The sequence below is a fragment of the Pelobates fuscus genome, chromosome 8 (genome assembly GCF_036172605.1).
Source record: "Pelobates fuscus isolate aPelFus1 chromosome 8, aPelFus1.pri, whole genome shotgun sequence".
Classification (NCBI taxonomy): Eukaryota; Metazoa; Chordata; class Amphibia; order Anura; family Pelobatidae; genus Pelobates; species Pelobates fuscus.
In genome coordinates this window covers 38,482,830-38,508,807 of record NC_086324.1, presented here as the reverse complement: position 1 = coordinate 38,508,807, position 25,978 = coordinate 38,482,830, and the positions used below count along the sequence as shown (strand labels likewise).

The following is a 25,978-nucleotide window of genomic DNA, read 5'->3' as shown; positions in this document are numbered from 1 at the left end:
TATTAAAACGCCGTACAAAATAAAGTCATTTAAAAAGTGTCTGTCGTGTTTTTGCCTAAAGCTTCCTAAAATCTGGTTAAAGGGCGGTTTTGTTTTGTGCTTTTTCTTTTTAAGGCCATTATTGTTGAAATGCATGGCCTGTTTAAAAGATTGGTTTACAGTTTCAGACAGAACTAACAGAATCATGATGGACTTTCCCTGTTGTGAAACTTAATTAAAGGACCACTCTAGGCACCCAGACCACTTCAGCTTAATGAGGTGGTCTGGGTGCCAGGTCCTTCTAGGGTTAACCCATTTTTTCATAAACATAGCAGTTTCAGAGAAACTGCTATGTTTATGAATGGGTTAAGCCTTCCCCTTATGTCCTCTAGTGGCTGTCTCATTGACAGCCGCTAGAGGCGCTTGCGTGATTCTCACTGTGATTTTCACAGTGAGAGCACGCCAGCGTCCATAGGAAAGCATTATGAATGCTTTCCTATGTGACTGGCTGAATGCGCGCGCAGCTCTTGCCGCGCGTGCGCATTCAGCCGACGGGGAGGAGAAGAGGAGGATCGGAGGAGGAGAGCAGGAGGAGATCTCTCCGCCCAGCGCTGGAAAAAGGTAAGATTTAACCCCTTTCCCCTTTCCAGAGCCGGGCGGGAGGGGGTCCCTGAGGGTGGGGGCACCCTCAGGGCACTCTAGTGCCAGGAAAACAAGTATGTTTTCCTGGCACTAGAGTGGTCCTTTAATTAATGTGGTTAATCAATGGTCATGTTAACATAATGATTAGTGAGAAAACAAAGCTGTTTCCCTGCCACTATAGCTCCTTATAGTGCCTTCATCTCTCCTGGCCCCATCCCAGTTAACCCCTGCAACACTGCCTGTCTCATCCCTGCACCTCATATATTAGGTAACCTTACAATGTGTTATCATTCTATGTATTATTCCCTTTAATCTGACAAACTTGATTAATTAGTGCAGTCTGCTAGTTGTCCAATCCCTCCCATCTCATGTGTCAAACTTCATTGAAGGCAATTAAGCCAATTGACTATCTCAAGGCAGAATGGGATCCCACGACCAAAGGGAGCACAGGCCACATTCCATCTGTGTGCCACTATCCATCAAGTACCAACTTCCAATAAGTGCCCTCAATCCTAGGAGTATGCCAAGGGAGTTTACCAAGGAGGACACAAGGAGGAAAACAGTAGACAGTGCTTCAATCAACATTCTCATTATCGGTTGTGCTTGCTGCATTTATGTTTGTGCTCTGTACCTAGCCATATGTGTAGTGTAAGTACTACTTCCTCACCATATATGCATTATTTGTAACCTATTTAATTTTCTTTTCATCTCCTCCCCTCCTGTACATGGCTCCAAATCTGACCATGTTAATATTCCTTGTTAACCTCTTCACACTTATGTCATGTTACTACCACTACCCTCTTAAGCACCACTCACCACAAACTGAGAACCAAATTCTTATACATCATGGCCTGCTTTGTTTCTGTAATTTATCTGCTGAGTGCTGGTGGAGAGTGTTGAAATCAAGCCCTCCAACCCCCACCCCACAAAAGTATAAAACCCTACAATTGCAATACTACCAAAATACAATTATGCCCACATTTCTATTAATCATGTCACTTGCCCTTTGCAAATGATGTCGAGTCTAACCCTGGTCCCCCAACAGATTCAATTCCTAGCCTTCCAGCTAAAAAAAAAAGCCTCTCCTTTGTGCACTGTAATATCTGCAGCTTGCTACCAAAAATCATTGTGCTTTCTGAATCATGGCAAACCGCAAAATACCAAACTCTGCCATTGCAAGACATGGGTATTCATGCCATAGAATGGACTGAGCAGAAAGAGGAGGAGGCATTGTAGTTTATGTTGACAATACCATAAAGTTCACCCCCTTACAAAACTTTAGCTCTCCTACCACCTTTGATTTCCTTTCTGGCACACTTGAGATCCTGTGCAGTAAATCAATCATTATTGCAGGAATCTACCGCCCACCTAGCTCCCCTGTGCATTCCCTTTCTGACATAGTCCTAGCTCCTGACTGATTCCTCTTCTGCAACTGTCACTAGTCTAATACTATCCTTACCTTTTTGTGTCTTTTTACCCCACTCCCTCTAGCATGTAAGCTCATTGAGCAGGGCCCTCAACCTCTCTGTTCCTGTGTGTCCAACCTGTCTGGTTACAACCACATGTCTGTTCGTCCACCCATTGTAAAGCGCTGCAGAATTTGATGGCGCTTGATAAATATCATAATAATAATAATAATAATAATAATCTACTTAGTGACCTAACTGGAAATATTTTCCTTGATTTTGCAAGGGCCTTTGACATGGTAGACCACGACATTCTACTGCACAAACTAAAAAACTCAACTATTGGTGATAGTCCGCTAACCTGGTTTCGATCATATGTATCGGATCGATCACAATATGTGTCCATTTCTGAATGCGACTCCCTCCCTCTCCCACTCACGTCTGGTGTTCCCTAAGATTCCATTCTCGTACTTCTATTCACATTATTTATAAATGATCTGCCTAATGTCTGCAAATCCTCAAATGTACACATGTACGCAGACGACACAGAAATCTATGCAAGCAAATCCGATCTACCACAGCTTGAGGCTGTGATCCAAGACTAGTTTACAGAGGTAGAAAAGTGGATCACAAAAAACAAACTCTTCCTAAACACTGACAAAACTGTCACAATGAACTTTGGAACAGTACCTAAATTACACAAATTACAAAATTCCCATTTATCCATAAAAAAAAAAAAAATTAAATTGCACACTGACCGCAGTCCACTCTTTCAAATACTTGGGTATGTTGTTAGACCCCAATCTATCTTTTGGCCTCCACATAGAAAAACTTGCATCTAAACTTTATCCAAAACGAGGTGCCCTGTACAGAAACAAATCCTGCCTAAGCCCTTCAGTAAAGGAAAAGATTGTACAGCAAATGCTGATGCCAATCATTGATTAAGGGGATGTAGTATATGCACTTGCACCGCAGACTCATCTTAATAAACTCAACACATTGTATAACTCGTTCTGCCGATTTGTGCTACAATGTAATTACAGGACCCACCATTGTGACATGCTAAAAGAACTAGACTGGCTGTCGCTGGAATCCAGACGCATCCTTCATCTTTCCAGCCTTGTGTTTAAGAACTTTTCTGGGTAGCTCCCACCCTACCTGAGCAGAATGCTCTCTTTGGCTGTTCCCACCTCCTATAACCTCCGATCCAGTACCAGCACTTTATTTAGTCTACCTCAATACAAAAAGAAAGCAGCACAATCCTCCTTTTCCTACAGAGTACCACAATTATGGAACAACCTCCCGCACACTTTTAAATCTTCCCCAAGCCTACAGTCCATTAAGAGATCCCTCTCTACATACCCCAAAACAGAATGCACCTGTCATGGTTGATTATATATTTCCTACCTGTTCTATGTTAAAATTAGTTTTTTTTTGTGTATTAATATTGTTTTTGTATTTTATTGTATCCTAATGGTTCAATGCACTGTTTTGTGGATCCAGGACATACTTGAAAACACGAGAAATCTCAATGTATCTTTCCTGGCAAAATATTTTATAAATAAATAATAATAAATAATACGTGGTGCTAAAGGTGTTTAAACCCCTTCTGTCACTTACCCGATTCCATCGCCGCTCCCTCGGCACTGGTTCAGGCTCTGCCTCCGCTCCTCCCCCACCGATGTCAGCAGTTTATTTATTTACCGTTTTTTACTGCTGCAGGAAATTTCTTAGAAAGCATAGCTTTTTCTTGTGCCATATCTTCTATTAAAGAACTTTTGAATATACATGCCATCTGGGTATATGCACTACACAGAGTATTGTATTGCCTCACAGTAGTATGCCCAGTTCCAAAACTTCTTCCTAAGATGTTTTTATATTACTTTCTCCTTCCTCTTCTGACGAGGAGGCTGCTGGCACAGACTCTTCAGTGCTTGTAGGAGAACCACTGTCACAGGCTCAGATATATTAGGCAAGGCTTAGGAAGATTTGAATTATATCCGATTGGTAGGATAAGGATTCAAGCAATTTGCAATGATATAAACACACACAAACAAAAAAATATATATGTTAATAAAAGTATAGATCTTTTATCATGTTAATGCACAGATATTCACACATTACACCAATAATGCATTCACAATTAAATTGTCTCTTTTGTGTCATTAATTGTATTTATGACTTTTATGTACAATTCAACATTTATGACATTATGGTGACATTGTCATAGCAGCTCCATCTATACAAGTCTTCTATTTTTTTTTATTTATAGATACAATTGAAGAAAATCTGTGTTTATGTATCTGTGAAAGGAAAGACATGTATATTGCACTAATTACCTGATATGGATAGTTGTACCAGCACTGCCTTGTGTTCCAAAGCCATGGCGTCTAGAAACAAACAAAAGCAATAACAATTTAATGCTTTAATGACATCTGTGAACAGATAACTGTTTTATTATTTATATTTACCATCAAATAAATAAATAATCTGGAAATGAGCAGGTTCTTTTCCTACACTTTAGTTAACTATGCGTTATTCTTGGATACAAAACACTTGTAAACCACTGACATATATCTGATATTATTACAGAAGATTGCAAACAGCAATATTAAACTGTTACAACAACGTGTCATTGCAGGGTGGGGGGGTGGGAGGGGGCGGAAGGTGGAACTGCACTGGGGCCCGCAGGCTGAGGGCCACCCAATAGGCATTGTGTCTTCAGGGGCACAGTATCTGTGTATCTGGCTGCATGTGTTTCAGTGTTTGTAGCTGTGTGTCAGTATTTGTATCTGTGTGTCTGTCTGTGTATTTGCATGTGTGTCAGTGAGTGTGTCTGTGTATCTGCATGTGTGTCAACGTGTGCATCTGTGAGTCTGCATACCTGTATGTGTGTCAGTGTATCTGTACGTGTCAGTGTGTGCGTGTGTGTGAATCTGTGTTTGTTACTGTGTGTATGTGTATCAGTATGTGTGGCAGTGTATGTGTATTTGTACATAAATCTCAGCATTCATACACCAACACTACACAACACTACAAAAATACACCCCTGTATTCAAACGTAAAGCTACATTCAAACACGCAACCGCATTATGTATAAACACACACATGCATTCAAAAATTAACACAACACAAATGCATTCTTGCATTTAAACACCAACATTCACACACACATATTCCACACAAAAACATGCTTATATTCCAACACATAAACAATACTCAGTGCAAGGTTAGGCAAATGAAAGATCCCCAGATGGCAAAGCATTGTGGGACTTGTACGAAAGATGGGGATCTACTTTTTGGTGACTCTTGTGATAAGGGGGGGGGGGGGGGGGGCACTCTTGCACCAGGGCCCTATCTAGATTAGTTCTTCCACTGATAGGATGATCATTGGGGTTGTATAGAGACCAATGAGCTAGGGCCCTAATCTATTGGCCAGATTATGGGCATAGGATCAATTAGAACGCAACACCCTGCTACTCATGGGGTGAAGTTATTCACTGTAACTTTTGTGACCCTACTTTTTTAATGTGACTTTATTAAAATTTGCTCTAATAGAGACGCCAATTGACTCTGTCTACAGAATACAGGTAGAGTCAGATTTTAAAGTTTGAGAGAAAGTCATAGACTTTATTGAAAAGCTTGGAAACCATTGGAAACTAGCTGTTGCCGAGGGAGCGGCGATGGAATCGGGTAAGTGACAGAAGGGGTTTAAACACCTTTAGCACCACGTATTATTTATTATTATTTATTTATAAAATATTTTACCAGGAAAGATACATTGAGATTTCTCTTGTTTTCAAACCACTTTGGAAACTAGCTGTTAAACGCAGCCGATAACAGTAATTGGTACTTCAGAGTTAATAATAGTGAGAAATTTAGTCGGGAAACAGCAGACAGCAGCTAAAGTTAGAGACAGCCACTGTAGTAGCTTGTCAGTAAAACGTACAAATCACATTGGAAACTAATCTTACGCGGGGTGGAACTTGTAGATTAAAGAGGGCAAAAGGGGACAAACCAATATTTAGTGCTCTGTAAATCTGACTGGAGAATGTTCAAATTCAAAAAGAGTACAATGAAGAGAGCAACTAATAAAAGAGGTGCAGGGATGTTTTGCACAGAAACCCAACAGTTAGCCGTCAGACCAGGAGTCTCCAGGTCAAACCCAGCAGGTTTCCAGATACAATGATTGCTGCTATGTCATATTCAAAAATGTTTAATACACGGCAAGATGTGAACACACTTAAAAATTACAAAAACTTTTATAGACTCTTAAGATTCCTAAACTCTGCCCATGTCATGTCTGTGTCTTGCCCATAAGGCTCTCAATATTTTTAAATAATATGGAGGGTAGTCTGTGGAACTTGGAAGTCCCTGGGATCATCAAGTCTAATCGTGCTAACCAACACACACATAAGTTGTTGGGTTCTGGGTCTGTCAAATTATTGCTGGGCCTCCACTCCTAAAATCTGTTTTCTTAATGTTGGGAATGAGGCCAAGTGGCATGTGATTCAACCCACCTCCGATTTAGTTCTACCTGCCTTTATGCAATTTTCAATAGTATATCAGAGGTTCCCCACTTTAACACTGGGAACAACTGCAGGCTGGTCCGGTAGAAAAGCTCCTCAGAGAACCCAGTCAAGCTTCAGCGACTGGGTCTGATGTGCTCCAGAGTCCCCTGGTAGCAGCAAGGAAGCTAACATGGAGTACTCAGTCAGAGTTTAGGAGCTCTGTTACAATGTTGCTGTCAGTGCCAGAAAATGTACCAGAGCATTGCCGTGGTGAACCTCGGCAACACTCTGATGCAATAGATCAAGGCTGGTGAAGGAGATTGAGTATGGCCTCAACTCCATGAGAAGATTTCTCTGTCTGTTTGGCCCCACCGCAGGACAATGGACTGAAGGCGAGGTAAATCTTTGATCTCCTCACCCGTCGTTTCGCCCCTCTGCTGCCTGCAGCACTGATGCCCCGACACTGTGACAAATCCAGCCGTGAATTTCAGTGGATGAATTGCTATTTACTGTGCAGAATAAAATCTTAGTTTGCTAATAGAATCCAAATATGGCTAAAAGCATTAATTGACCCATTTAGTACCAGGACCACCACATACTATTTTCCAGTTTAAATTAAAAAAACAGACAATTATGTTAAACAGTTTAATCTAATTACGTTTAAATGTCCAGTATTTTTCTTTGCTCAAAATATGATTTGTTGACAAATGTGCTGCATTACCTTTCAAGGTTAAACCGAATTCCGAGGTTAAGAAACCCTTAATGTCATGAGATAGCATTAGGTGAATGCATGTCAGTTTGTTCTTTAATACATGTAGATGACTTGTTGAATTGGAAGGTTTACAAACTAAATGATCTCTCGGCACTGTAGGGTATATTAAAAGGATATAAACACTGCATAGATTTCTGAATGCAATTTCCTGCAGTTTGTAAATGACTGTAATTAGACCGAGATGCATTTTCAAACACATCAGAAAAACAAAATCTTTATGTAAACTGTGTGTAAGTAGTAGTTACTGTAATCTTACTGTATAATGGGATCATAAATGTACTTCTTTAGAATGAAGACAATTATCTGTCTATCTGTCCTTTTTTTCTTAAAACCGTCCGTACTTCCATGCTAGACTTGAAATTGCATTATACACAGGGGCGTATTAGCCGCGAGGCAAACAAGGCATTTGCCTTGGGCGGCATTTTCCAGGGGTGGCAAAAAAAGCCGCCCCCAAATGCCCAAGGCAAATGTCTTGTTAGCCTTGCGGCTAACAGACATGCCGGCGGGCTGCTGGGCAGTCGGGCGGTCGGGCGGCGCTGGTGGGCAGCTGGCGAGGGAGCACTTCCCCTGAGCTGTCTGCTCAGCTCTCTCGCCAGCCGCAGAGTGAGGCTGGGAGGCGGAGCCGGAATATGACGCCAGGCAGTGCCGCCCGATCGCCCAGCAGCCACTGGACCACCAGGGAGGAAGATACACCCCCTCCAGCATTCCCAAAGGTAAGGAGGCTGTGGGGGGGGGGTGTTAAATGAAAAAAAAATGTGTTAAAAAAAAAATGTGTTAAAAATAAATTAGAAAAAAATGTGTTAATGTGGGTGGGTGAGTGTGTGTCTGTGTCTGTTAGTGTTTGTGTATGTTAGTGTCTGTGTCTGTTAGTGTCTGTGTCTGTTAGTGTGTGTGTGTCTTTTAGTGTGTGTGTCTGTTAGTGTGTGTCTGTGTCTGTTAGTGTGTCTGTGTCTGTTAGTGTTTGTGTGTGTGTGTGTCTGACTGTGTGTGTCTGTTAGTGTGTGTGTCTGTGAGTGTGTGTGTATGTTAGTGAGTGTGTGTGTCTGCTAGTTTGTGTCTGCTAGTGAGTGTGTGTCTGTTAGTTAGTGTGTTTGTCTGTTACTGAGTGTGAGTGTGTCTGTTACTGAGTGTGAGTGTGTCTGTTAGTGTGTGTGTGTTTCTGTTAGCGAGTGTGTTTTTCTGTTAGCTAGTGTATGCGTATCTGTCAGTGAATGTGTGTGTGTGTATTTAGAATGCGGGGCGGGGGGAAAGGTTGGGTGGGGGTGGCGCGGCGGGGGGGGGGGAGCCTGAGTTTTGTCCTGCCTAGGGCAGCACAAAACCAGGATACACCACTGATTATACACTCAGTTATTTTTGTTAATAGATGCAATTATGTTTATTTACTAAATTAGGGCTCCGTTGACTGGTGACGTCCTAGCAATCTTTCATTAGATTATTAAAAAAAATATTTTATACAAAGGTCACATTGAAAAAAACAGTTTAATGTACTGCTAAGCTTTAACAAATATATATATATATATATATATATATATATATGTAAATTCCAGTTATATGTAAAAAATTAATTCATAAATTCAAACTTAAAACATTTTTCAAATTTCAAAATACTTTGACCTAGGTGTCTATGCATAAAAGGTCGAGTTAAAAGGGCAATGCAAATTAACTGTTGATATTATGTCACAGAGGTAAGGTGATGGTATTTAAAAATGTGCACCGCATAGTAGTATTTTTCATATCTATGCTTACACGTCTACCTATTTTAGTTGTGGTTTGTAGAGCAGTTTAACGTTTTTTGTTTTTTTTTCTTTAAGTAAATGCTAAGTTCCAACAGGACGTTTCCATCATTTGACTTAACTGGAATTTTTGGATAATATTTAATGGGAACAAGGGACCGTCCCTTTGTCTCCTAGGCACGGAAAGCCAGCCCATGGGAAAAATAGCTGATCTCTTTGTCCCTGCAGGCACCGAAAAGTCCGCCCAATTCGCTAGTGCCCCAGCAGTGCCCACACCAATCTCAGGGACCCTCACAGTGGTACCTCCCTCGACTGTGAGGCCCGCTTGTGAGGCCCCTGTGTGAAATACTGCAAGGGAAGCATCTCCTTTCGGGACACAAATGCTACCCCTGCACGGCATTCATCTAGACGAAATGGCGGCCATCCAGGGGAGCATTCATTAATTACTTCCCTTGCAGTTTCACACTTAGGTTGCAAGTGAGAACGTTTTGATTAATTCATGTAAACATTCTAATGGGGAACTGGAGAGGTCCTTGTTCGGGAAACGAACGAGTCGGGAAACAATCCACGAACGCTCCCTCTGGCTGGCATTCGTCTGTATGAAGGTGTGAAGGTTGTAAACTAACATTCTAAATTAGGTATCGGGGTGGTGCTTGTTCGGGAGGTGAATGAATATCCTTTGTGGAAGCACTCCTGGACGGGGAGTGGGCACAATATAAGAAGAGATGGGGAAACACATAATTTCGGAAAGGCAATTCACAGACAGACAGTGGTCCCGCCACACTGAAAAAACTAGAAATAATTTGCAAATGATCTAGTTTCAGTTCTGGATCTAACCCAGGTCCATAGACTTGTTTTACTGCAATTCATCTCAGAATACCTGACCATCGGACAGATTGCAAATGATTCTGGTTGTGTCTAGAACGTAGTTCCAAAACTTTTTAGGTTCAAGGCTCCCTTAATATTTCAATGTTTTTCCAAGGCGCCCCAAGTCAAAACTATTTTCTAGGTTGTATATATGTGCAGCGTAGTGGCATTTACTGGGCCCTTGTTCAGCAGAAATGTTTGCTGCTCAAGTGCAGATCCAGTGTGTGTGTATGGGGGAGCAGTGTGTGTGTATGGGGGGAGTTATTGTGTCTGTGGGGGTAGGAGGGCAAATTCACAAATATATATTAAAAAAAATTAAAAATAATAATTTTTATATCCCCCCTCCATGCTTACCTTTGCCTGGGAGGAGGGACAGTACTAATCCCTGGTGGTCCAGTGGAGAAGCTCTGGCGGTCCAAATGGTGAGAGTGAACTCTAGCCTGCAGCTCAGGCTAGAGTTCACTCTCACGAGACTCGGAGCGTTGCAATGGTAACCACGGCAATGCTCCAAGCTCGCAAGAGGATAACCCGGCGGAGCTGCAGGTTAGAGCTCCCCCGGGCCCTCTCTCCCCTGCCGGCTTCCAGTATTACACTGCTAGCGGGCTAGTGATGGAGATCTCTGATCTCCCCTCCGGTCCTGCAGAGTGGGCAGGGGAGAAGGAGGCACAGTTCCTGGTGCTATGGTTATAGCACCGAGAAGATATCATGCTGTGCCCCTGTGTGCCCGTCGGGGCACCGGGGCACACAGTTTGGGAACCGCTGGTCTAGAAGCGTAAAAGAATAACAGCTTCATTTTTATATTTGTTGCTAACACTTATGTTTATACCAGATTATTAGCAGATTAAAACTGGATGCATGACAGTGTCCTGGTAATTAGCTCATGGTATATTTGTACAAATAGTATAAAATGTACTACATTAAACATTTTAAATATCATTATTTTAGTGCAAAATTAAAATAACAACTACAAAGTTACATAGGTTTTTATTAAAATTATTTCCAAGTGACTTGCTACTGCCTGGATATTATCAATTATTCCACAATGTATCCGCAAGCTAACTGTGACAGTCCCGTTGATTTCAAAATAACAATCAACATTTTGGAATTGATTTATGGTAATATTGTAAGAAGATTATAAATGCATTACAGATGCAGATCAGTGAACACTTTATGATCTCGGAACTTTGAAATGTTTCGTTCTAAATCCATAGCAAAAATGTGAACTTAGTTATTTAGTTTGCGTACATCTAACACGATAATTATAATTTTTACTTTTACAGTCAATTACAATTAATTTAGACTGTAACCTCCAGAAAGGTCCTTATTTTACACAAATTCAAATTAATTGCTCTAAAAACCCAATTAGTAAAAACTACAAAATTCATAATGATGAACTTAGAATAAAAGTAAGGAAAAGTCATACAGTGCAATACGTGTTGCCACTGAGTTGTACATAACAAATAACTGCATTTTAGTTGTTTTTGGACTGTTCTTTAATTTATAAATGACCACTATAGTCACCCAGACCACTTCAGCTCAATGAAGTGGTGTAGGTGCCAGGTCCCCCAGGTTTTAACCCTTCAGAAGTAAACATAAAAGTTGACATTGCAGGGTTAATCCAGCCTCTAGTGGCTGTCTTCCTGAGAACGTCCATAGGAAAGCATTGAGAAATGCTTTCCTATGGGCATTTTAAATGCGCGCGTGGTTCTAGCCGCGCACGCACATTCCGCTCCACTCGGGAGCTGACGTCGGAGGGGGAGGAAAGGTCACCAATGCCGAGGGAGCCCGGCGCTGGATTAAAGTAACTGGAGGGGTTTAACCCCTTCAGAGCCAAGGGAGGGGGGCCCTGAGGGTGGGGGGACCTAAGGGTTATATAGTGTCAGGAAAACGAGTTTGTTTTCCTGACACTATAGTGATCCTTTAAGTAATGCCTAAAGATATAGAAAAAAATATGTGCGTTTCTTACTCCCAGTCAGAGACTTCCGGATTCTAGAAGCAGCTGGGCAGACTGGATTCAAGAGTTTAGGTTTAAAAGTTTTGTTAGGTTTAAAATCTTAGGCTTTAGGTTTAAAGGTTTAGCCCTTTAAAGGGATCCTATAGTGACAGGAAAACAAAGCCGTTTTTCTGGCACTATAGGCTCCTGGAGTGCCCCCCTCTCTCGCGCCACCTCCTCCCGCAGGACTACGTTAGGGACCCTTGAGGTCTAGTACAGCCCACAAATGGCCTCTTTGGAGCGTAAAATAAAAAACAATATAAATAGCCTGTTGTCATTTATACGTTTTTCAGTAGATTGTCTGCGACATCACACGGTTTACAGAAAATTTAAACAATGACATTGGAGCTAGGAGGGTAATCTTTAGATGACATGTTCACGTACCATAGCAACCAGTTAATTAATCTTTTTGAAAACAGCTTTAATTCTGTACATCATGCAATCTGCAATATGTTTTTATTTATTTATTTGTCTCAATTTAAATATTGATTAATTTACTAAACAATGAATTGTGAACAGCTGAAACCCAAATTGTCATTTTTTTGGTCAAAACAACCAAGATATAAAAATTGCTGAATTACAATGGTGTTTTGATCTAAATGTTGCATTTTTCTTTTTGCGAGTTGTCTCGTAAAAATGCCCCACGCGTTTCAAAAGTTTAAAGTGATAGAAAGAGATAGAAATGAATACATAATTATATAATTACAACAAGATGCAGATCTATCATTAATTTTAAAAAAAATATATATATATCCAAGTACATCTGTTAAAGGAAATTTATTTTTAATACCAAGGTGAGACGGGGAAGTGATTCTGGCAATAGTATTTAAGTTTGGCAAAAATGAGCATTATGTACTTGGCAGGCTATTAGAAAATGCAATGTCAAACATCAATAAACGAGCAGGAACACATCCTGACAATTAAAATTAGTCCAAGGGAGAAAAATAGAAAATCCATGCACATAAAAGATATAAAAAGGAATATTTATTTGTCCTTTACAAAGCCCCAGAAATTATTGCAGGGCTGCCCAGAGGAATACTTGTCCAGTTTATAATACATGGAAACACGTTAAATCTATAATATACAGAGAGATATGCAGGGTTAGTCACTAAAGTGGGAATTTCAAGTGAAATTAAAGCTAATTTCAAATTAAATTCAAAAGCATAGCTGAAGAATTTTTCCAGTTTGGCTAATTTGACCTTAAATTTGAAATTCACTTTGAATTCTCACTTTGGTTAATAACTCTGTTAGTTACAAAGTAGATGACAGTGAAACACTAGACACATGTTGCACTTAGAAACAATATTTTGATAAGGATGGACAGGGGCATCTTCATAAGAATGTCCATTCTCAGGTGTTCTATTGAGAGAGTTATTATTTGATATAATGATGAATGCAAACAGAAAAAATGGTTCTGACGGATATTTACACGTATTAACCAGAAAATTGTTCCAGAGATTTGCTGGCAATAAAATCCATGCATATATATGTTTCCCCGTATGAATATTTGTGGCCTCTTATCAGAAGCAGATTTGTAAGCACTGTAACGTCATATAATTGACCAGAATATTGCTATGGTTGTTGGCTGTGAACTGCAACTCCTACCAAAAAGACACAAAATACAGCTATTGATTTCACACTGTTGCCGATATAGAAAACACTGAGTGCCACAGTTATCATTTCACAATCATAATATCCAGCAACGTGTGCATTAGAGCTAAGTCACCTCCACCTCCCATGCCTTGGCAGGAAGCCTGGAATGGAATACCCATTATTATGAGAGCCCTTGTGACATCACATGTAGTGAACCAATGGCCTGTGTGATGGGAGACACTGCAACGGCTCCTTTTACTACTTGGAAGGCCTCCTGGTGGTAGATTGGAAAAGTTGGGGAATAGCAGACTCGAAGATCTAGGGGGCCTCCATTCACACCGACCTTATTATATAGAACCTGCTTTGCAGTTGCCCCTGACTTGATGTGGTCAGGAGCTGCTTGTTGAGTCATGAAGTATTACCTTGTCATTCTAATTCTGGGGTGTTAAGTGTGCGAGAATACAGACTTGTCACCAATGATCAAAAACTCAATCTAATTGAAATCTATCTACAACTTGTACTGGCAACAGAATTCACTATTCACTGTTGCTAATGTGTATCCTTTCAATAATATCTTGTAGCATACAGTTGTAATCAAAATGATTCAACCTCCATTGAAAATCAGGTTTATTGTCAGAATTTACAGACTTTCAGCTGTTTGCAATGAACAATTCAAACAAAAGCAATTGAAATAGCTCACCACAACGAATGCTTCAAGTGGTTTCCCCAAATTCAATTTAAACTACAACTTATAATGATTTCTCCAGTCTCAAAAATATTAAACTCCTTCATGGCAAGCATCTTTAGTACTTAGTAGAGCACCCTTTTGCTGCTATGACTTGCTGCAAATGAGATTCATAGCCAGATACCAACGTCTGGCAGCGTTTCTGAGGAATCTTAGCTCATTGCTCATGAGCAATGGCCTCCAGTTAAGTAATATTCTTGGGTTTGTGTTCTGCAAAGGCCTTCTTCAAATCCCACCAGAGATTTTCTATGGGGTTCGAGTCAGGTATTTGTCACTGTAGAATTTTCCAGGACTTCTTCTGCAACCAAATCTTGCTGGAATTTGAGGTATGCTTGGGATCATTGTCTTGATGGAAGGTCCAATGACACCCAAGCTTCAGCTTCCTCACAGACGGCATGACGTTTTCTCCAAAGATTTCCTGATACTTCAATAAATCCATCTTGCCTTCCACACACTGCCGGTTTCCAGTGCCAGAAGATACAAAGCAGCTCCAGAGCATCACTGATTCATCACTATTCTTTCAACTTTTAAATTGCGAACCATGATACCAACAGTGTCTCTATGAACATTCAATACTTTCTCTATCTTTTTGTTTCATGTTCCTTGTTTCTCAAGGGTGATGATCTCTTCTTTTAACTTTGTGGACCATTCTTTTGACTTAGCCATATTTCTAACAGGGTGAAAACGTGACACTCAACAAACCCCTAGCCAGTTCAGGTATTTCAAGTGTCGAAGCTCAAGCCCTTGATTAGTTGCATCAAGTGTGCTTGAGACTGTAATGGGTTACCTGGCACCCCTACTGGGTACCTCCGTTGAAGGATGCTTCTAGCGCTTCCTGAGGGCTCCAAGCACTCCATCCAACACCATAACCACCACAGACTCCTTCAGAGAGCAAGACAGGAACAAGCTCTTAAAAGAGCTTAGTAGTGATATAGCAAGAGAATATGCCTAGGATAGCAATCTCTTGTAGTGATGTAGCAATTCCCCCAATAAGAGACAGGACTCTTGTTTAAGGGTGAAGAAGAACTCTGTTTTACTTGGCACCAAAGGGCCTTCTTTTATGCAGGTTTTACACATACAGGACCGCCCACAGGGTTTTTCAGAACAACCAATAAACACGTAGTATACAGTACAAACACTCCCATCAATTACACACAAACCCTCCCTCTGCCTGTGATATAATTACTGAACACAATGGGTTAAAGTAATTATCACAGGCAGGAAAAATGTACTTTTTACACATATACTGTAACTTAAATATTACATATTCGAACTCAGCACACTTTAATTACAAACATATCCAAAATTCAGCCAATTCCATCCAGAGGTTAAAAAGTTACCTGGAAATCCTTTATGACCGACCACAAGCACATTTTCCTGCCCAAAACAGTTCCATGGATTTGGGCTTTGCGGTCGGTTTATTTTACACTGAAAAAATGACTAAGTCCCATTCGAACGATCGTTCGAATCTTCGAACGGGACTTAGTAATAAAGTAATAAAGTATTTTAAGTATAGGGACACTGGGGACACAGGCTTAAAGGGGCAGTGTCCCAACCAAGTCTGGGGACACAGTCTTAAAGGGGCATTGTCCCAATTTTCCTCCTCTCCCAAAAATGTGCTTAAAGGACCAGCACCAGTCCAATGAAAGTCCATAGGCCCCAATAATGTTCTTAAAGGGCCACATACCCCCGGGCCATAGTCGCAGGGCAGGAGGCTGGCAAGCAGGCCTCTCCAAGACGAAGTGGCGAAGGTCACAGAGACAACATCTGTTTGGCATATTTGTACTGTTGTGAGGGATTCTGTTCAGTGAGTTGAATAATTTTGACACTGGAAAAGTCAATATAAGTTGCCATATGAGTTGAATTTGGGGAAACAACTTCCATTGTCTTGAGCTACTTCAATTGCTTTTGTTTGATTTGTTCATTGCAAACAACTGAAAGTCTGTAAATGTTGACTACAAATCTGATTTTACATGGGGGTTGAATAATTTCCATTACAACTGTAAATCTCACCTGTGGCAGTTCCACTATAATTCACGTACATCGACACATTGAGCTTCTAACTCAGTAAACTGCAATGTTTACAACAAAAGTCCTGCGCAAAAACACATCTGTGCGTGTAGTTTATTTTTGAATCATAGAATAAACCACCAATGGGTGAGTGAGTGCAATTTAAATTATTAATACGACTGATGTGCTTAACTTCCTGTAGCAAGTAGTATGGAAAACTGCACTGATAATCAATTGTGGCATACAATATGGTCCAACAACCACTGAAATAGTATTAAAGTGATATAAAACTGAAGTCCCAAATGTTGTTATTTAGTTCCTAACAACAACTGTAGAGATCTGGGGGCTTGAACTATATAGAGCAGCGTTTCCCAATTAGTGTTCCACAGAACTCAAGGGTTTAGCGAGAACAAAATTGGGTTTCCACGCCAAATTGCCTGTTGGGTGGCCCAATCATTTAGGGCCTACCGATAGGTATCGCTAAACAGGGGTCCGGTCAGGCACTGTGGCTGTCTAAGACCACGACCGGACCCCTGTTGTATGGGATGCTGGGATGAAGTGACAGCACTTCCTCCCAGACAGAACGTACCTGCTGGAGGGAGAGAGGTAGCAGTGGGGACTGAGCAGTACACCAGGCTCAGCCAACAGAACTAAAGACTGCAGAAAAAGGGTAAGTGAAAAGCAAATTTGCACATATGTGAGTGTATATGTGTCTGTGTGTGTACCAGTATGTATATCTGGCAATGTGTGTGAAAATGTGTGTATATGTGCCAGTTTGTGTATCTGTGTGTCAAGGTAAGTGTATATGTTTCTGTCAGTGTGTGTATCTGTGTCTGTGTGTTTATGTGCTAGTGTGTATCTGTGTGTCAGTGTAGCTGTCAGTGTGTGTATGTATGTGTCAGTGTATCTGTCAGTGTGTGTGTGTGTATGTGCCAACGTGTGTATCATTGTGCCAGTGTTTGTATCTGTGTGCCAAAGTGTGTGTAACTGTCAGTATGTGTATCTGTATGTTAATGTTTTTGTCAGTTTGTGTACGTACACAGATACACACAACTTGACACACAGATACACATTGGCACACATACACAGATCCACACACTGGCAGATACACGCAGGCACACAGATACACACACTGACAAACAGATACACACACAGATACTTACACACACACACACACAGATACACACTGTGTGTCAAGGTGTGTAACTGTATGTGTATTTTTGTACCAGTGCTTGTATCTGCGTGCCTGTGTGTGTATGTGCCAGTGTGTGTATCTCTGTGCCAAGTTGTGTGTATCTGTGTCAGTGCGTGTGTCTGTGTGTGTGTGTGTGTGTACGTGTTTGTTTATGTTTGTTAATGTGTAAGTATGTACAGTATGTGGCAGGACATGTACAGACATCCCAGAAATCAAACACCAACACAACACACACTCCTGGAAACACAAACATGATATAAAAAGACACCCCTGAACTTTAACTCCAAAATAATATACAAACACTCAAACACCAATACTACACATAAATGTACATCCACATTTAAAATCCAACACTACATCCAAATATGCACGCAAATGCTAACATTCCATACAAACACATTCCTGTATTAAAAGATAACATAACAAACAAACAACAACTCTACATAAAAAACCACACCTGCTCCTAAGTACTGCAATCTGTTTACTATCTGTAGAAATTAGTGTGTGTACATATAGTAAAAAGAAACTACATTTGAAAAAAAAAAGACATTATGCTCTATTAATTAATAGGTTTACGCAACAGCGCGGAATAGGTTTGTTTTTTTTGGAAGGGGGGTGGAGGGTTCCACGATGTTGATACACTATGTCAAAGGGTTCCATGGGAAAAATGAATTGGGAACCCCTGATATAGAGGATATATAATGGCAAATTGTGCTTTATTTAATGTCTCTGAGGGGTTTTGGAAATATCTTAATAAACGCCAAGGTGGCATTATTTTCATTCAATGTTTGCTTCACCATTACATATATTTTATTATTTAATGATTTATTCCACTAAGATAATATATATATACGAGAAAGTATCCATTCATGTAATATGAAAAATAGAGACATTTATTGAAGAAAAAACAAGATGGAAGAAACATTGTATATAGGACAATGACGCCTCAGTCCCCTTCAAAGTAGGCACCTTGTGACCTCACACAATTCTCCCAGCGACTCTTCCACAGTTCTCCCAGCGACTCTTCCAATGTTCAGAACACTCTGAAAAATCCGTAGGAGGATTACCATCAGCTGCTTCATCATATTTACCTAAATCTCATCGACGGTCTGAAATCTCTTTCCTTTTCAAGATGATTTTAGTTTTAAGAAAATAGAAGTCATAGGGCGCCATTTTTATTTACTTACCTCACCCCAGCGCCAATGTCCCTCAGTGCTGGGTTGAAGCACCGCCCCCTCCTCTGCCCGCGACGAGCGGGATCTAATGCTCATGCGCGGCAAATGCATTGAATCAATGCTTTCCTATGGGGAAAAATCTGACGCTGGAGGTCCTCATGCAGAGCAGCGTCAGATAACGGACCAAAAGTCCATTACGATTCTGGTAGACAGCCACTGAGGGCAGACTTAGTGCTGCAATGTAAACATTTCAGGTCTCTGTTTTACATTGCAGCATTAGGTGCAAAAGGGACACAGCACCCAGACCACTTCAATGAGCTGAAGTGGTCTGGGTGCCTACAGTGTCCCTTTAAATGTCCTATTTGCCAAGGTAACAGAAAATGTACAGAAAAACCTAATGCTAAATAAAAAATGACACTTCATAAAACATCCTTTTTTTCACAGTGCAAAATAAATGCTTTTATAAATTACATAGATAACATAAAATGTTTAGTAATGGATATTTAAATGATATTGCCATATTGAAGCATTCAAATATGTATAAAGTTAAAGGGAAGTAAAAATATTCACCTAAACACAGTTTAACTTAAACATAGTAGTGCCAGAATAACTATCATAGCTATCAATACAAACAGGAGGAAGAGCTTTAAAAATGCTAATTTAAGAAAGATACCGTATATACTCGAGTATAAGTCGACCCGAATATAAGTCGAGACCCCTGATTTTACCCCAAAAAACTGTGAAAACTTATTGACTCGAGTATAAGACTAGGGTGGGAAATGCAGCAGCTACCGGTAAATTTCTAAATAAAATTATATCCCCCCAAAATTATATTAATTGAATATTTATTTACAGTGTGTGTATATAATGAATGCAGTGTGTGTGTGTGTATATATAATGCAGTGTGTTTGTATGAATGCGGTGTGTGTGTGTGTGTATGAGTGCTGTGTGTGTATTAGTGCAGTGTGTGTGTGTGTATTAGTGCAGTGTGTGTGTGTGTGTGTGAGTGCAGTGTGTGTGTATGAATGCGGTGTGTGTGTGTATGAATGCAGTGTGTGTAGTGTGTGTGTATGAATGCAGTGTGTGTATGAATGCAGTGTGTGTGTGTATGAATGCAGTGTGTGTATAAATGCAGTGTGTGTAGTGTGTGTGTGATGCAGAGTGTGTTTGTGTGTGTGATGCAGAGCCTTGGTGGGGGGTGGGCATTTTTATTATTTTTAAAAAAATATTATTATTATTTTAATATTATTTTTTTATATATATATATATATTATATTTTATTTTTATATTATTATTATTTTTTTATATTATTAATATATTATTTTTATTTTATTATTATTTAATTTTTTATTTTTATTTTTTTCGTCCCCCCTCCCTGCTTGATACATGGCCAGGGAAGGGGGCTCTCATTCCCTGGTGGTCCAGTGGATGGGCTGTGTAGGAGGAGGCTGGCAGAGAGCTGTTACTTACCTTTCCTGCAGCTCCTGTCAGCTCCCTTCTCTCACCTCCGGTCCGGTCAGCTCCCCTGTCATCAAGTCTTGCGGTGTGAGTGCCCCGCGGAGCATTGCCACGGTAACCTGTGGCAACACTCTGACCCCGCGGCTCTCGCAAGACTTGCAGTGGAGCTGACAGGGGAGCTGACCGGAACGGAGGTGAGAGAAGCTGCAGGAAAGGTAAGTTACAGCTCGCTGTCAGCCCCCAACAGGACCGCCGGGCTTGTAATGAGCCCCGCGGTCCTGGTCTGTATTATGGCAATGTAAGTTGCCATAATACAGACATTAACTCGAGTATAAGACGAGTGGGGGTTTTTCAGCACAAAAAATGTGCTGAAAAACTCGTCGTATACTCGAGTATATACGGTATATAGAACATATATATTTCAGTGACTTAATATAGAAACATTGAATGATACGGCAGATAAGAACCATTCGGCCCATCTAGTCTGCCCAATTTTTTAACCTCTTAAGGACTGGACAGTTTTTGCGATGTTGTACATTTGCGACCAGGCCTCTTTTTACACTTTTGTGGTGTTTGTGTTTAGCTGTAATTTTCCGCTCTCTCATTTACTGTTCCTATACAAATTATATATTGTTTTTTTCAGGACAAAAAAGGCTTTCTTTACATACCATTATTTATATAATCTCATGTAATTTAATTTAAAAAAACAAACAAATATGATGAAAAATTTAAAAAAATACATGTTTTTTTGACTTTTACTTGAAAAATCTTTTACTCATCTACAAAAGCGAATAAAAAAAACCTGCTAAATAGATTAAAAATATTGTCCTGAGTTTTTACGTTCTTATTTGCTTTTTTTTGCAAGTTATAGGGTTATAGGTACAAGTAGGATATTGCGATTTCAAAACATATATTTTTTCAAATTTATCAATAGTGACATTGTAACACTATTATCTGTCAAAAGTCTCTGAATAACACCCCACATGTACATATTTTTTTTTAAAGTAGACAAACCAGGGTATTCAATATAGGGTATATCCAGTCTTTTTTAGTAGCCACCTAGTCGCAAACACTGGCCAAAGTTAGCGTTCATATTTGTTTTCTGTGTGAAAAAACTAAAAAACTAAATTGAACGCTAATTTTGGCCAGTGTTTGTGACTAAGTGGCTACTAAAAAAGACTGGACATACCCCATTTGCAATACCTTTTGTTGTCTTCTTTTGCAAATGGTATGCCATCATGGGGGTAATTCTCATTCCTGGGCTACCATACGCTCTCAAAGGCAACATAACCAACCTGGCCATTTTCAATGTAAAAATATTTGACCCATATATCTGACCCTGTAACTTTCAAAAACGCAATAAAATCTGTACATGGGGGGTACTGTTATACTCGGGAGACTTTCTTGAACACAAATATTAGTGTTTCAAAACAGGAAAACATATCACAACAATTATATCATCAGTAAAAGTGCTGTTTGTGTGTGAAAAATGCGAAACAAAGTCACTTTCACCGACAATATAATCGCTGTGATAGGTTTTACTGTTTTGAATCACTAATATTTGTGTTCAGTGAAGTCTCCTGAGTAAAACGGTACCCCCCATGTACAGGTTTTAGGGTGTCATAGAAAGTTACAGGGTAAAATACAATGCTAGCAAATTAAGTTCTCTGGAATTTCGGCCTGGGTTGGCAGGCAGGTCCCTCAAATTGCAATTAATAAAATTACTTAATTATGTAAAAATATTACATAAATATGCACGTATAATTTAAATATATATGTATATTTATATATTTGAAGTCTACGTGTATATTTAAATAATTATTTATGTAATTTTGTATATGGACATATGTATATTTCGGATTATTTTTATTTATTTATTTATACATAGATATATATACAATGTCATTCTAAGTGTATTTTGATATAAATATATATATTTTAATATCAAAATACAGTTAGAATAAAATTTCATATAGATATGTATTTTTTAAGTTTTATAATTATTTTTATTTTTTTAATTTAATTTAATTTACTTATTATTTGTATTTTATAATAATATATACATGCAATATATATAGTTATTATATATATTATATATATATATATATATATATATATATATATGTGTGTAATTTAATTATAAGCGTATTTTTATATTAATATATGGTCATGACAGGTCATGTCAAACTAACTTGATTGCGTTCTACGAAGAAGTAAGTAGAAGTATAGATCAGGGTGTTGCAGTGGATGTGATCTATTTGGATTTTGCCAAGGCATTTGATACAGTTCCACACAAAAGATTAGTGTTCAAACTCAAGGAAATCGGTCTCGGTGAAAATGCTTGTTCTTGGGTAGAACATTGGCTTAAAAACAGAATACAAAGAGTTGTCGTTAATGGTAAATTTTCAAGCTGGACAGAGGTGGCAAGTGGTGTCCCTCAGGGGTCTGTTCTGGGACCCCTTCTATTTAACATTTTTATAAATGATCTTGAAGACAGCATTGAAAGTCATGTTTCAGTGTTTGCAGATGACACAAAACTTTGTAAAATAATACAATGTGAGCAAGATATTACTTTGCTGCAGAAGGATTTAGATAGACTGGAGGACTGGGCACTCAAATGGCAGATGAAATTTAATGTTGAAAAATGCAAAGTTATGCACTTCGGCGTAAAGAATACACAAGCAACGTATACCCTTAATGGAAGCGAATTAGGGATAACAACACACGAAAAGGACTTGGGAATTGTTATAGACAACAAACTATGCAACAATGTGCAATGTCAATCAGCAGTGGCCAAGGCCAGTAAGGTATTGTCATGCATGAAAAAGGGCATTCATTCTCGGGACGAGAATATCATTTTGCCTCTCTATAAATCACTGGTAAGACCACATATTGAATATGCTGTGCAATTTTGGGCACCTGTTCTAAAGAAGGATATCATGGCACTAGAAAAAGTGCAGAGGCGGGCTACAAAATTAATAAAAGGAATGGAACATATCAGCTATGAAGAAAGGTTAACAAATTGAAACCTATTTAGTTTAGAAAAACGTCGCCTGAGAGGGGATATGATAACATTATACAAATATATTCAGGGCCAATACAAACCATTGTGTGGAAATCTATTCACAAACCGGACTTTACATAGGACACGAGGCCATGCGTTTAGACTGGAAGAAAGAAGATTTCGTCTAAGGCAAAGGAAAGGTTTTTTACTGTAAGAACAATCAGGATGTGGAATTCTCTGCCTGAAGAAGTGGTTTTATCAGAGTCCATACAGATGTTCAAACAGCTACTAGATGCATACTTGCAAAGACAGAATATTCAAGGATATAATCTTTCAATGTAGGGTAATAACTGCTTGATTCAAGGATAAATCTGACTGCCATTCTGGGGTCAATAAGGAATTTTTTGTCCTAGCTTGTTGCAAAATTGTGCTTCAAACTGGGGTTTTTTTTTTGTTTTGTTTTTTTTCTCTTTTGGATCAACGGCAAAAAACAGGGGTGAGGAAGGCTGAACTTGATGGACGCAAGTCTCTTTTCAGCTATCTAACTATGTAACTATATATGTAACTATATTAATATAAAAATACACTTAGTATGATATTATATATATGATATATAGACATATATTATATAAATATAATATATGTCTATATATCATATATATATACACACATATATAATAATTTTTATTTTTATTAACATTAACTTTATTTATTTTTTCTGATTTTACACTAGCAGGGAGACTGCCTGTCAGCACAGACAGTCCCCCTGCAGGCAGACACATGGACACCTATTGTGACCATGTGATCGCTGTGTTGAGCGATCACATGGCCCCAGGGGTCCTAATCCGCCGTGGGGAGACTGTCTGGGCTGCAGGCAGTCTCCCCACACCGGGAGCACCGCCGATCGCCGCCGGGGGAACGACGGCGATCGGGTAAGTACATTGCACCGTTAGGACGGTTCAGGACCGTCATCGGTCAGCAATGCAAAAATGCCGATGACGGTCCTGAACCGTCCTCGGTCGCTAAGGGGTTAAATACTTTCATTAGTCCCTGGCCTTATCTTATAGTTAGGATAGCCTTATGCCTATCCCACGCATGCTTAAACTCCCTCACTGCGTTAACCTCTACCACTTCAGCTGGAAGGCTATTCCATGCATCCACTACCCTCTCAGTAAAGTAATACTTCCTGACATTATTTTTAAACCTTTGCCCTTCTAATTTAAGACTATGTCCTCTTGTTGTGGTAGTTTTTCTTCTTTTAAATATGGTCTTCTCCTTTTACATTCATGTATTTAAATGTTTCTATCATATCCCCCCTCTCTCAAGGGATAATAAAGGACTATAAGACAGCATTTGAAATTACTTCAAAGTAATTATGAGAAGGATAATACAATTGATACATCTTGCTGACACCATCCAGATACTGATTTAGGTTGTGATAACACACTTGACATTTTTTTCCACTCAAGACATCCTTCCCAGCTTAATTAACCCCTTCACTAAAAAAGCTTGCTTGCCTCAAATTAAAACAGTTTATAAATGCATTTAGTTGAAACATGATGCATGACTAGCACAAGAGTTAGACATAACAGCAAGTTCTGAAAAATATAAATTATGTTTATTTACACAAGCTTTAAGAAATATTTGAGGAGATTAAATGTTTTGGCAACTATGGGTTATTTAGCATTGCGTGATATTTTTTATTGAGTCTGAAATATTTTGATTAGAAGCACTGTTTTGTGACAATATTGGTGAGAAAAACAGACAAGTATTGCCAAATATCCAGGTGATGGGTAGATGCAAAATACCTAATGGCATTTCTGAGAATGCAGTATCTAGAAAGCCACCAGAATGTAAAATTAATATCTGCAAATGGGTGTAGTGAATACATAAACTAAGTAGAGACACACCAAGCAACATATACGCGAGAGCATTGTTATTTTCCATTGGACTGAAAACAATCCCTGTAGTGTATTCCATGAACTCAGAACTTACTCTGTTCCTCTTCCTATCTGACAGAATTAGAAGAAAAAAAGTACTTGAGAAAAAATGTCTAAGCTGGGTTTATTTAATCATGCAATGCAAAATGAAATTTTGCATGAGTATTCATTTGGCTTTGGTAAAAATTGGTTTTGTCTGAAAAAAAAAGAAATCCTTTTAAACCACACCCAAAATAATCAAATTCCCTGTGATTTATCTGTGGAGTCTGAATAATACAGGTAAATCCTGGGAGTCTGAATAAGACCGATAAGTCCCGAAAAGTTTGATTCGTTCGGGTGTAGATTAAAAGGTTTTTGATTCTGACAAAACATCTGAAACAAAGTATTAACCAATGTTAATTTTGGCCGAAATTTTTAATTTAGTTTTAGTCATAGCCTTTTGACTAAAAAGCCATTTCCATTTTAGTATTTTAGTCATCTGAATTGTTTTAGTTTAAGTCTATATTTAGTCGAAATCTCCAAAATTTTAGTGGAAAAGAATTTGACTAAAATTATTAGTTGACAAAATTAACACAGGTATTTGCTTTGATAAATACCTCAATAGCTAACAGATTGCAAGTGACAAAAACAGGAAGAAAACTACATTTATAAGAAATAAGAAATCTATTCATATATTTTAAATCATGTACATTTTAAAATTTTATAATGTTTAATAAAAAATTATCAAACTTTTCACATATATATTTTCTCTTTCCATGCCCTATGGAAAGTTGTTTAATCATCAGTTTAAGAAATTAATGATTCACATTAGGTTTTTATTATTATAATCATTATTTATTTATTAATAATCGCTAACTGTCTCTGATAGTTTAAATATTGTGACGCAATCCCATGATGGCCTTCTCTTCTATGAAAATATATTTATATCTTAAATAGAAGATATAAGTAAATAGCT

General features: G+C 39.0%; 1 protein-coding gene across 2 annotated transcripts in view; it reads right to left on the bottom strand.

Annotated features, from left to right (window-relative positions):
• CERS6 (ceramide synthase 6) overlaps positions 1-25,978 on the bottom strand; it is a 178,724-nt gene that overhangs the window by 54,546 nt on the left and 98,200 nt on the right. For both annotated transcript variants that reach the window (XM_063428628.1, XM_063428629.1), the window contains exon 5: positions 4,367-4,417. In XM_063428628.1, the coding sequence (XP_063284698.1) occupies positions 4,367-4,417 (51 nt within the window). The remainder of the gene's footprint in view (positions 1-4,366; positions 4,418-25,978) is intronic.